This window comes from Nematolebias whitei, chromosome 1 (assembly GCF_014905685.2).
Source record: "Nematolebias whitei isolate Nwh7 chromosome 1, NemWhi1, whole genome shotgun sequence".
In the NCBI taxonomy this organism is placed as follows: domain Eukaryota; kingdom Metazoa; phylum Chordata; class Actinopteri; order Cyprinodontiformes; family Rivulidae; genus Nematolebias; species Nematolebias whitei.
Genome location: NC_056498.1, coordinates 45,078,698 through 45,089,251, shown reverse-complemented (window position 1 = coordinate 45,089,251; position 10,554 = coordinate 45,078,698). Strand labels below are relative to the sequence as shown.

Here is a 10,554-nt window from a genome sequence, read left to right as displayed (position 1 = left end):
ATCATGTGCTGTATGATAGTTTATCATGTGCTGTATGATAGTTTATCGTGTGATGTATGATAGTTTATCATGTGCTGTATGATAGTTTATCATGTGATGTATGATAGTTTATCCTTTTACCTAAAATCTGTTTGTGTTGTTCTGGCCAACCACCGGAACTCAGGGACACCAGAGAGGACTGAAACGGTGGCCCGTCTCTCATCGTTGGTGCTGATAATAGTGTCTTTAAAAGAGGTGAACCGTGCTGTGAAAACCTGACATGCTTACTTTCTGCTGCCAGCGCCAGTGCTGCACCGCTTCATGGTACCTGGTTCTGGTGAACGTGACCTGCAGACACAACACCGATGTAAGGCCTGAGAGGACGAGGAGATGCCGTGCAGTTTTTGTTCACCGTGCGCTCACCATGGTGTAGAGGGGAATGATGGTCTTCGGCATGAGGAAGTGCAGGGCGTTGTCCACGTGTTTCCTGAAGAGGAACCACTTGGAGTTGACGTGCGCTCGCATCTGGACAGGAAAACAACAGACGAGCTCGTGTATTTCATCAGATCACATGTTTCTGTTTTATAGCTCAAAGATCTGAAGCAGGTTTGAAGAGCCAAGACACAGGAAACATTAGACATTTCTGTGTGAGGCTCTTTAGAAAGGTACTAAACGTTAATATCTTACCTGTTGTGGATAGCTCCTTGACTGATGAGCTAACCGCTGGTCTGAAAGGGACTACTGTTTAAAACTACTCCAGCTCCCCTAAATTCACTGTTTCATGGACTTTAGACCTGTGTCGGTTCTGCAGCTCGGGGTTCTTCAGGCTCTGTGGTCATCAGGAGCAGCAGCGGTTGGCTGTAGCTCGACCCGTTTTAACAAGCTAACGGGTGATCCGAGGGCTTTCTGAGCTGCCACTCTAATTATGGCCTTTATCCGAGGGCTCAACTAGGCCCTACTCGGGTCGGCCCGGCACAGCTTCAGTCTTTCCACTGGGGACCTCACCAGCTTCCAGCTCGGTTCTTAGGTCCTACTCAGCAGAGGTTCTATGCAAACCGGGTCGAGCTGAAGATTGGATGTCAGCAGACTGCAGGGCGTCGTCAATCACGAGAGCGTCTCCTTCACAAGAATCAAACCCACCGTGTTTAAAACTCGCACCGGTCGTTTTATTAACTTTTAAAAAATATAATCTTTAAGATGGCGACCTGTGAACCAACACCATGGTGCTGGTGTCAGAAGGAGCTGGACCATGATGGACCATGATGGAGAATGGTGAGCAACGTGTTTACTGAAGGTTTGGGCTGGCGTGCCATGACGACCCGGCTACATCGAGGGAACACTCAGTAGAAAACTCTGAGACGCTGTAGAACCAAGTCGGGTCGAGTTAGAGCAAAGCGGGCTGTGCTGAGACTGGACGATGGAAACCAGCATCACTGACTCGTGCTCGAAGTTTCCACGGTCGTTCTGCTGAACGCTGCTTAACACAAGCGAGCCGTGTGGTCGCGTTCAGACGGAGCAGTTCTTGTAAATTTGGCTCTTCCACGTCCTCTCAGCCGTAGTTCTAGCCACCGTGGCAGCCGCCTCAGTATTTGTGATTTACAGACGCACTTTAGAAACGCTCATTTGGAGCAGTTTTTAATAATTGTTGTTTAGAGGCGCATGTTTTGAAGTCCTGAGCATTTAGGATGTGGTCACAGTCAGAGGAGACCTCCTGCAGGTCTGAAGACCGGGCGCTGCCAACGACTCTGAGGATGTTTCAAGACCAAATCGTTAATTTTCCGAACATCTTTAAAGTTCAAGATAAAACGTTGAGCTGCTGCGACTCCCGTCTGAGAACGACCCCAGACGTTTTGGAGGCTCTTTGGCGACGGCCTCCAACAGTCGCAGCTCAGACGGCTTCACCTGAAACAAATCCAGGCTTCACGCAGCTAAACGTGAGTTTTCACACCGTCGCACGGCCGTCACTTTAGTCTTTTATTTCCGCAGACATATTAGGATCTTCCTGAAGGAAATGCTACAGCTTGCTGCTGCCGTTATCTGCGCTCACAAACAACCACAGAATTCGTCACGGAGGTTTGAAAGACGGCGTGAAGGTCTTCAGCAACGTCTTGGCTGCGTTCGGACCAGCCGTTTGCTCCTCAGTCCGGTCAGGATCCAACTCGGTTTCTCCAAACTGACGTCGTCCAACGAGCTATCTACGACAGGTAAGATAGTTTCCATTTTCCATGAAAGCATGTTTTTAAATGTTTGGAATATGACTTTAATTCAGATTTTAACGTTGAGGCGGGCGCTGTGTCTTTAATGTTTTATAATTTTCTAAATATCTAACTTTGTTACAAACATTTTCCCACAGAAACACATTTTGATTTTTTCAGTTCCTCCTGAAACGTTGAGCTCGTTGAGACCTGCTTCAGCTCTTTTTGTACTCTAATGCTACGTTTAGCTACCATTCTGCTACTTTTTAGATTTTAGGTAAAAGTTTGCTGATTTCAGCTTTAGCTACTTTTAGTTACGGTTTTGTTAATTTTAGCTACTGCAACTTTCTTATTTTTAGCATTTATTTAGACAATTTTAGCTTTAGCATGTGTTTTGCTGATTTTAGCTGTTGTTTTGCAAACTTCAGCCTCTGTTCTGCTTGTTTTAACCCTAACCTGTCAGTTTCAGCTTCAGTTTCTCTGCAGCGTAAAGTTAAATAAAGATGTGAGAGAAATCTGAATTACTTCCACGTAGTTGTACATGGCCAGGTCCGCGATGGCGTGGTCGTCTGGAACCCGAACTCTCGAATACTCGGGCAGAACTGAACCTGCAGCAGCAAGAATTCAGCATGAATCAGGTCCGGTTATTGAAGTTATAATTTTAAAGTACTTACTGAAATCCTCTGCGAACTGATTCATGATTTCATCAAAGACGATGCAGTCCTCGAAGCCCTGCAGATCATGAATGGACCGGTGAGTTTCATCCGTTTTTTATTTTTATTATTCCATTGATTTTGTTCTTACAGCGTTCATCCCCTGCCCGTAAAACGGCACCACGGCGTGGGCTGCGTCCCCCATGAGGACACACCGGTCATCGATGTGATACGGGGAGCATTTCACGGACACCATGGCCTGAGCAGGAAGTCGGAAATAATCTCTCCTGAGGGCGTCGCTGCAAAGAAACCAAACATTTACAAACTGCTTCAGCTCGTCAGAGTTAATGCAGAACCATCTGGCACCCTGAGGTGCGCAGACGGTTTTGCTTTCAGAGGAACGAAGTCTGTTTGTGTCCGAGCGCAGAGGAAGGCCCGTCACCTCTGAGGATGGCGTGACGCTGAAACAAAAGCCCGAGGCGTTAAAGAGGGCACGCTGACAGAGAAGGTCACTCACGCTCCGATTAACGGGATGGCATCGGGGAAGTATTTCTGGAAAAACTCGATGACCTCATCTCCTGTGGTGACCTTCTCGAAGTCCTCAAAGGGCATGAAGAGCGTGCACGTGAACGTCTTGTCCTGTGAGATGGAAAATAAAGAGAGGACGATGAAGTTGGCTTCAGAACCCACTTCCTGTCAGTTTCATCACACACGGTCACAGCACGTGCACTTTTAGATGGACGCCGCTGCTAAGCAACATTATCCAACACAAAAACAGATAAAAAATCTGATCCTTTTACAGAAACTGAGCTCAAAGACGCTTCAAACTGGGAGTCACCCCCAGAAATGTGACGTCTCACAAGATCACGCAGGATTAAAAACTGCAACGGACAGGAAGACGTCCGTCCATCCGTCCATCCGTCCATCATCTTTACTCGCTTCTTCCTTTCCGGGTCACTGGGGTGACTCGTGACTGGGGTGCTCATGTCCAACTGTCACTGTACAAGAGGCGGGGGACATCTGGACAGGTCTCAGTCCATCACAGGGACACATAGAGACAGATGAGACAAACAACCATTCACTCTCTCACCTAGAGACAATTTAGAGTTACCAATCAGTCTGACGTGCATGTTTTTGGTCTGTGGGAGGAAACCCACACAGCACAGAGACAACATGCAAACTCCACCCAGAAAGGACCTCTGGCCAGGGTTTGATCCGGCGACTTCTCACTGAGAGGCGGCAGCTCTACCAACTGAGCCACCGTGCCACCCGACAGGAAAACAGGAGTTTCATAATAACAATAAAATACTTCATGTGAAGCAAAATGGAGCAGAGACTAAAAACAGGAACCAAGTTGTCTCATTTGATGTGAAAGGCTCTAACGTCACCAGGTTGGGCAGCGCGATCATCATGAAGGTGTTTCGTGGCCAGATGTGCAGGAAGTTGGGCTTCATGGCAAACTGGAGAAGACGACAGAAACAGGAAACAGTTAAAGTTGGATGTATTTAAAGAAGCTCCAGGAGAAGGCCTGATCCCTCCATGCTGACCTCTCCGTCCCTGGGCGGCATGGTGAGCTCCATGTAGCCGTGAGGGATGTAGGTCTGGCTGTAGTTGAAGCGGCTGCGACGGAGGAACTGTTTACGGACGGCCGAGAACGCTCCATCGCAGCCGACCATCAGGTCCACCTGAACCTGCGTCTTGGAGCCGTCGGACCTGAAAGAAGACGAGTTCTGTCAGTAAAACGAGTCGTCTGCATGCACGTGAACTTTACTCATCTGAGTGTTTGTTTGGGACGCAGGCACCGCCTGATCTGAACGTGCTCTACAGTAATCTGTGGACCTGGAGCTGCCTTGCACTGGGACTGAAGACATCCCAGAATACTCAGTGTTTCAAACTGTTATGGAATTAAACATAAATTTAACATTTTCAGGGTTGGCTGTCAACAAGGAGTTTAAATATAGTTGGTAAAAATGTTTTAGTATTGTCCTCATTAAATCTGCACGGTTTTATTGATCATGTCACCTGAAGGGACAAATGGGACAAGCAGGGACATACTGGACATGTAGGGACGCTCAGTGACTCATGAATCTGAACATCAGTAAAACAGATCCAACAGTTTCCTGAGTCCAGCGCCACGAGACAGAACCGTCAGGTTTATTAGAGACACACAGCTTCCTGGATTACATTAAGCCAGACTGCTGTGTGAGATTACAGGAGAGATGTGAGGATCTCCTGCAGGTGTTGTTTGGAGGGCAGAGCAGGAGGAGAAGCTGTTCTCATGGATCCATCAGACGAGCTGGAAAAGGCCAACGGGAGCGTCACGGAGAGGAGAGCTGCAGTCTGAACACGTGACGAAACAATTCGAGAGTGGCTCGGACCGCCGCGAGACTCACCGGCCGTAGTCCTTTAACGACTTTTAAAAAGTGACGTTTCTTTTATGGACAGAACTTCTCGGTGCAGCCAGAGGGTGGAGGGTTCAGTGGCCCCAGGATTCAGCTCTGCTTTTTGCAGATGATGTGGTCCTGTTGGCGTCATCGTGCCGTGATCTCCAGCTCTCACTGGAGCGAATCACAGCTGAGTGTGAAGCAGCTGAGATGAGAACCAGCACCTCCAGATCTGAGGCCGTGGTCCTCAGTCAGATTGTTCTCTTCAGGTCGAGGGTGAGGTTCTGCCTCAAGTGGAGGAGTTCAAGTATCTCTGGGTTTTGTTCATGAGTGAGGGAAGAATGGAGCATGAGATTGACAGATGGATTGGTGCAGTGTCTCCAGTATTGTGGACTCTGCTCCGGTCCGTTGTGGTGAAGAGGGAGCTGAGCTGTAAGACAAAGCTCTCTGTTTACTGGTCAGTCTACGTTCCTCCCCTCACCTCTGGACATGAACTCTGGTAGAGACTGAAAGAATGAGATCGTGGATCCAGGAGGTTGAAATGAGTTTCCTCTGCAGAGCTGGACTCTCCCTTAGAGACATGGGTGAGAAGTTCAGTTATCAGGAGAGACTCAGAGTAGAACCACTGCTCCTCCACATCCAGAGGAGACAGTTGAGGTGGTTCATCAGGTTAGGATGCTCCCTGGACACCTCCCTAGGGAGGTGCTTCAGACATGTCAGATTGGGAGGAGACCCCGGAGATGACCCAGGACACACTGGAGAGATTGTCCTGAGAACACCTTGGGGTCCTCCCAGAAGAGCTGGAAGAGGCTGTGGAGAGAGAGGTCTGGACCTCCCTGCTCAAGATGCTGCCCCAAGACCTGAGTCCAGAACAAGATGATGGATGGATGGATGGATGGATGGATGGATGGATGGATGGATGGATGGATGGATGATGGATGCTTCTTTTAGCTTTTAGCTTTAATAACTTAGTTTAGCGTTTCCAACAAACTGTAGGGAAGTTGTTCTCTCACAGAAAATGTTTTTGTCTCCAAGTTTTTACTTACTTTTCATCTCATTTTTAGTTTTTTGTCATTAGTTTTAGTTTTTTGTCATTAGTTTTAGTTTTTTGTCATTAGTTTTAGTTTTTTGTCATTAGTTTTAGTTTTTTGTCATTTGTTGTAGTTTTTCTGTAAGTGTTTGTCTTTCAGGTAAACGTGATGAACAATCTTAAGTGAAAGCTGAAACTCCTGCAGTTCTTCTTGGCTTCTTTGAATTAATTCATTCATGATGAGATCATTAGCTTTAAGCGTTTCCAGCTGATGATTCTGCTGTTACTGCTAAACGTCTAAAGTAGCAAATTACAAGCTAAAAGTAGGTAAAAGATAGCTAAAAGCTAAACATACCATGATGGTAGCTAAAAACAACAACATGTCAGCCAAAAGTAGCAATGGGCTAACCAAAAAAAACAGCTAAAGCTGAAGATAGCAAATGGCTAGTTTGAAGCCAAATGTAGCAAAACAATAGAAGCTGAAGGTAGTGAAATACAAGCTAAAAGCTCAAACTACTGAAACAATAACTAAAAGATTAAAGTAGCAGAACATTAGCTAAAGTCAATATCAGCAAACTGCTACTTAAAAATAGAAAAACAGGTAAAAATAGTGAAATACTATAAAAGCTAAAGGTACAAAACATTATCTAAAAACAGCAAAAGGTTAGCTAAATGCTGAATGTAGAAAAATTGTAGCTAAAAGCTAAAAATATCAGAACACTAACTAAATGCTTAAAGTAGCAAAACAGTAGCTAAAAGCTAACAGGAGCATAAGAAGGTAAAAACAGGCAGTAGTTGAAGCAGATTTTAAAGCGAACAAAGTTTCTGATGGAACTGAAGAAATATTAATGTTTTTCTATGAGGAAAAAAAATTGTAAATAAAGTCAAATAGTTTTAAATGTATAAAATCTACTCAAACCAAAAGTCACTGCAGCCACTTCCTGAATGAGCCGAACATTTTGGTGAAAAGTCACGCTCTGTTGCTTCAGACTCGTTTTATTTTCTATGGTTTCAGCTCCTGCACAGATTTTAATAAACTCAAATCTTTGGATGTTCGTCTAAACTTTGGTGTGGTAGTAGCTGAGAGTCATTCCCGACACATGTGTGAGTGTTGCGTCGAGTTTTTATTTTTACTTTCTGATTACAATAACTACAATTATCTTACTTTTAAACATGAGATGAACTCCGGCCTGCAAGACTGGGGCTGACAGGCCTTCATGAAACAAGTGTTAGGCCTTTAATTTACATAAAACTCCACGGTTATTAACGGTAGCTCGAACAGCAGCAGCTGGCTGTAGCTCCTCGGTGCAGCTTGGAGCCACTGCCAGCAGGAAAATCGTATTTGTTCAGATAAAACAAGACACTAATACGACGTACAAAACTGACAGCAGCACTGAGGTTAAATAATACCAGCCGAAGAACGGCTGTGAGATTCTGACAGCTGAAGCTGCTGAGAGACCACAGAGATCCCCTTTGGTTCAGCTGTTAGCTCAACAAATCCGACAGAACTACGCTCTATTAGGAGCTATCTACAACAGGTAAGACACTCATTGATTTTCACTTTTCCACAGAACTTCACGTTGAAACGTGAAAAATGTTCATTTACCGCCGCTCGTGTCTGAGTCCACACGTGTAGCATCGGCCACTGTTTACCTGGCAAAGGTCATCAGCCCCGTTTCAGCGCTCCAGTCCTGCAGTTTGTGGTCAAAGTTCAGCTTTGTGTTTGGATACTTCTCTGCCTCTGAGAGGAGAAAACGTTACAAAAACATCTGAGAGACACGGCAGCAGCCGACACAGAAACGTCTCGTTAAAGCACACGAGGAGGTTTATAACAGAGTGGCAGCAGAAACATGAAGGAGGAGCAGCATGAAGCTCCCGAGCAGCAGAAAGCAGCTGTCAGTGATGTGTTTGCTCTGACACTCGCTGAAACCTCTTCATCTGCAGGAGCCTGGATCGGTTCTGACATCAGGGACGGCACAGCCAGACGGTCTAATTATCAGAGCCGAGCTGGCGCACATCATCTACGAACATTCAGAGGCTCCTGGGTCAAATCTCACAGCCCTGAAGTGGCCTGGTGCACCGAGGCTCATGAAAACTGTAGAAGCTGAAGCTCAGCCTGAAGGACCGATGAAGAACAGAGCCTCCACGGGGCTCGTTCAGTCTGGGAGTGAATAAATACTGACAAGACTAACGTTACAGCCGATCAAGGTTCATGCTCAGAAATCCACAAAGTTCAGTCAGGTCCTCTGGACGGATTCTTCTTGGTAAAACGTTTCGTCTTTCATCCAAAGGACTTCTTCAGTCTGAGGAGCTGCAACAAACGCAGTCTTATAAATAGCACCTTCACATAGTGGGTCAACCAATCTGATGGTGTTCAGATGGTTTCTGGAGTCCGCCCTCTCCCCCGTCGACCCGTCTGAGGCAGTCATGGCCAAAGTGGTTCAAAAACTTTCCTCCAACTGAAGAAGTCTTTTGGATGAAAGACAAAACGTTTCAACAAAAAGAAACAGTCCAGAGGACCTGACGTAACTTTGTTGGGTTACAATTTAATATTTATGCAGAAGTTAAAAGGAGTTGATTTATAGCAAACACCATCATGGTCGTAAACTTCACCTCACTGGACTGCGACTAGTTGGCCCCAAGCTGTCCTGAGGTGGTCTCACTGAGTCTCTCACTTGTCCAACAATTAAACCGATCTCTTTCTCACAGATGAAACAGAGTGTTGTGTTCTTGAACCCGTCTGGGACTCGTCTCAGTCAGAAAGTTTGAGACAGCTTGTGGAGTGTTTGACGACCAGTGAAACTGAACTGTGGCTGATCGAAGACCAGAGAATAAAGGAGTTTTCACACAACAGGTCAACAGCACAAGGTCCGTAAAGACCGTCTCGGACCACTCGACAGTCCTCGTCCTGCAGAAACACGAGCTTTCAGGAACCAAAAGAGACGTGGAGCAGAACTCAGTGTGTCTCCCTCTGACAGTATTCAAACGATGGGGAATAGTTCAGTTTGAGGCCATTTTTGTGGATTTGAACCCTCCCAGGCCTCCAGCTATGACCTCACTACACCGAGGGCTTTGAGGAGGGAGAGTATTAGGTAAGGTGATGGGCCCAGGGTTCATGTCAGGGTCCAAGTCCAGTGTCAAAGGTCGAGGTTAGGGGTTTTTTGGTCAGGGTTAGCAGCAGTCAAACTTAAGGTCAGAGGGTTAGGGTCAGAGGTCTGGGTTAGGCTTGGCAGTCAGGATTAAGTTTGGGGTCAAAGTGTGGGTTAGGGTCAGGGTTTGGTTTAAGGTCAAAGATCAGAGGGTTAGGTTTAGGTACCGAGATGGTGTAGAGGCAGGGCAGCTGACTTGGGACCAGAAAGTCGCAGATGAACTCCCTGCCATGTCCACGTGTCGTGGTGTCTCTGAGCAAGACACCCAATCCCTAATTGCTTCCCCGGTGCTCAATAGCTGCCCACTGCTCCACCTGGGTGTATCTCAGGTGTGATGGGTTAAATGCAGAGAACCAATGTCGTCATTGTATGGAAACATACAGTGATGACAACACACAGCACTTATTTACTTACTAATACCTTTGCAGGAAAATTGTATAAATGTTGACATTTGGTTGCATGTATGTACATAACAAACAAGTCTTTAGTACTGATTCAGTGTGAATCCAAGTAAAAATTTATAAAAAAAAGTATGCGTCTCCAAGTAGACACCGATGGTCGCAGCACAGTGACAAACTGGCTAGGCTAAAATAAAAAGTTAAAATAAAATAAAGATTTTTCCATAAATATGACAGAGTCCATGAATGAGAGGGAGGAGGTGGAACAGTGAGGCTACAAGGAGCAGAGGTCACAAAGGTGCAGGACTTCAAGGACTTGGGGTCCACTGTCCAGGAACATGGGGAGTGTGGTGAAGAGGAGAAGAAGAGAGTCCAGGCAGGATGGAGTGATGGAGAAAAGGTTCAGGAGTGATTTGTGACAAAAGGGTGTCAGCAAAGGTCAAAGGAAAAGTTTACAAGACAGTGGTGAGACCAGCTGTGTTGTATGGTCTGGAGACAGAGACATGGACAAAAAGACAGGAGACAGAACTGGAAGTGTCAGAAATGAAGATGTTGAGGTTCTCCTTAGGAGAGACAAGGATGGAGAAGATCAGGAATGAGATCATCAGAGGTACAGCACAGGTTGAACAACTGGGACATAAAGTTAGAGAGGACACACTGAGATGGTGTGGACATGTCCAGAGGAGGGACAGTGGCTTGGACATGTCCAGAGGAGGGAGAGTGGTTTGGACATGTCCAGAGGAGGGACAGTGGTTTGGACATGTCC

The 10,554-nt window shown here is 46.2% G+C and overlaps 2 protein-coding genes across 2 annotated transcripts in view; one reads left to right on the top strand and one right to left on the bottom strand.

Annotated features, from left to right (window-relative positions):
* LOC119421085 overlaps positions 1-10,554 on the top strand; it is a gene marked incomplete at its 3' end in the record, with an annotated part of 641,076 nt that overhangs the window by 398,818 nt on the left and 231,704 nt on the right.
* Positions 1-10,554, bottom strand: part of LOC119421638 (kynurenine 3-monooxygenase) — a 34,675-nt gene that overhangs the window by 18,531 nt on the left and 5,590 nt on the right. Inside the window, exons 6-14 of the mRNA XM_037689021.1 lie at positions 7,895-7,982; positions 4,375-4,540; positions 4,216-4,287; positions 3,345-3,466; positions 2,979-3,126; positions 2,849-2,906; positions 2,700-2,782; positions 403-504; positions 268-327 (exon numbers count right to left, since the gene is read on the bottom strand). Of these exons, the coding sequence (XP_037544949.1) occupies positions 268-327; positions 403-504; positions 2,700-2,782; positions 2,849-2,906; positions 2,979-3,126; positions 3,345-3,466; positions 4,216-4,287; positions 4,375-4,540; positions 7,895-7,982 (899 nt within the window). The remainder of the gene's footprint in view (positions 1-267; positions 328-402; positions 505-2,699; positions 2,783-2,848; positions 2,907-2,978; positions 3,127-3,344; positions 3,467-4,215; positions 4,288-4,374; positions 4,541-7,894; positions 7,983-10,554) is intronic.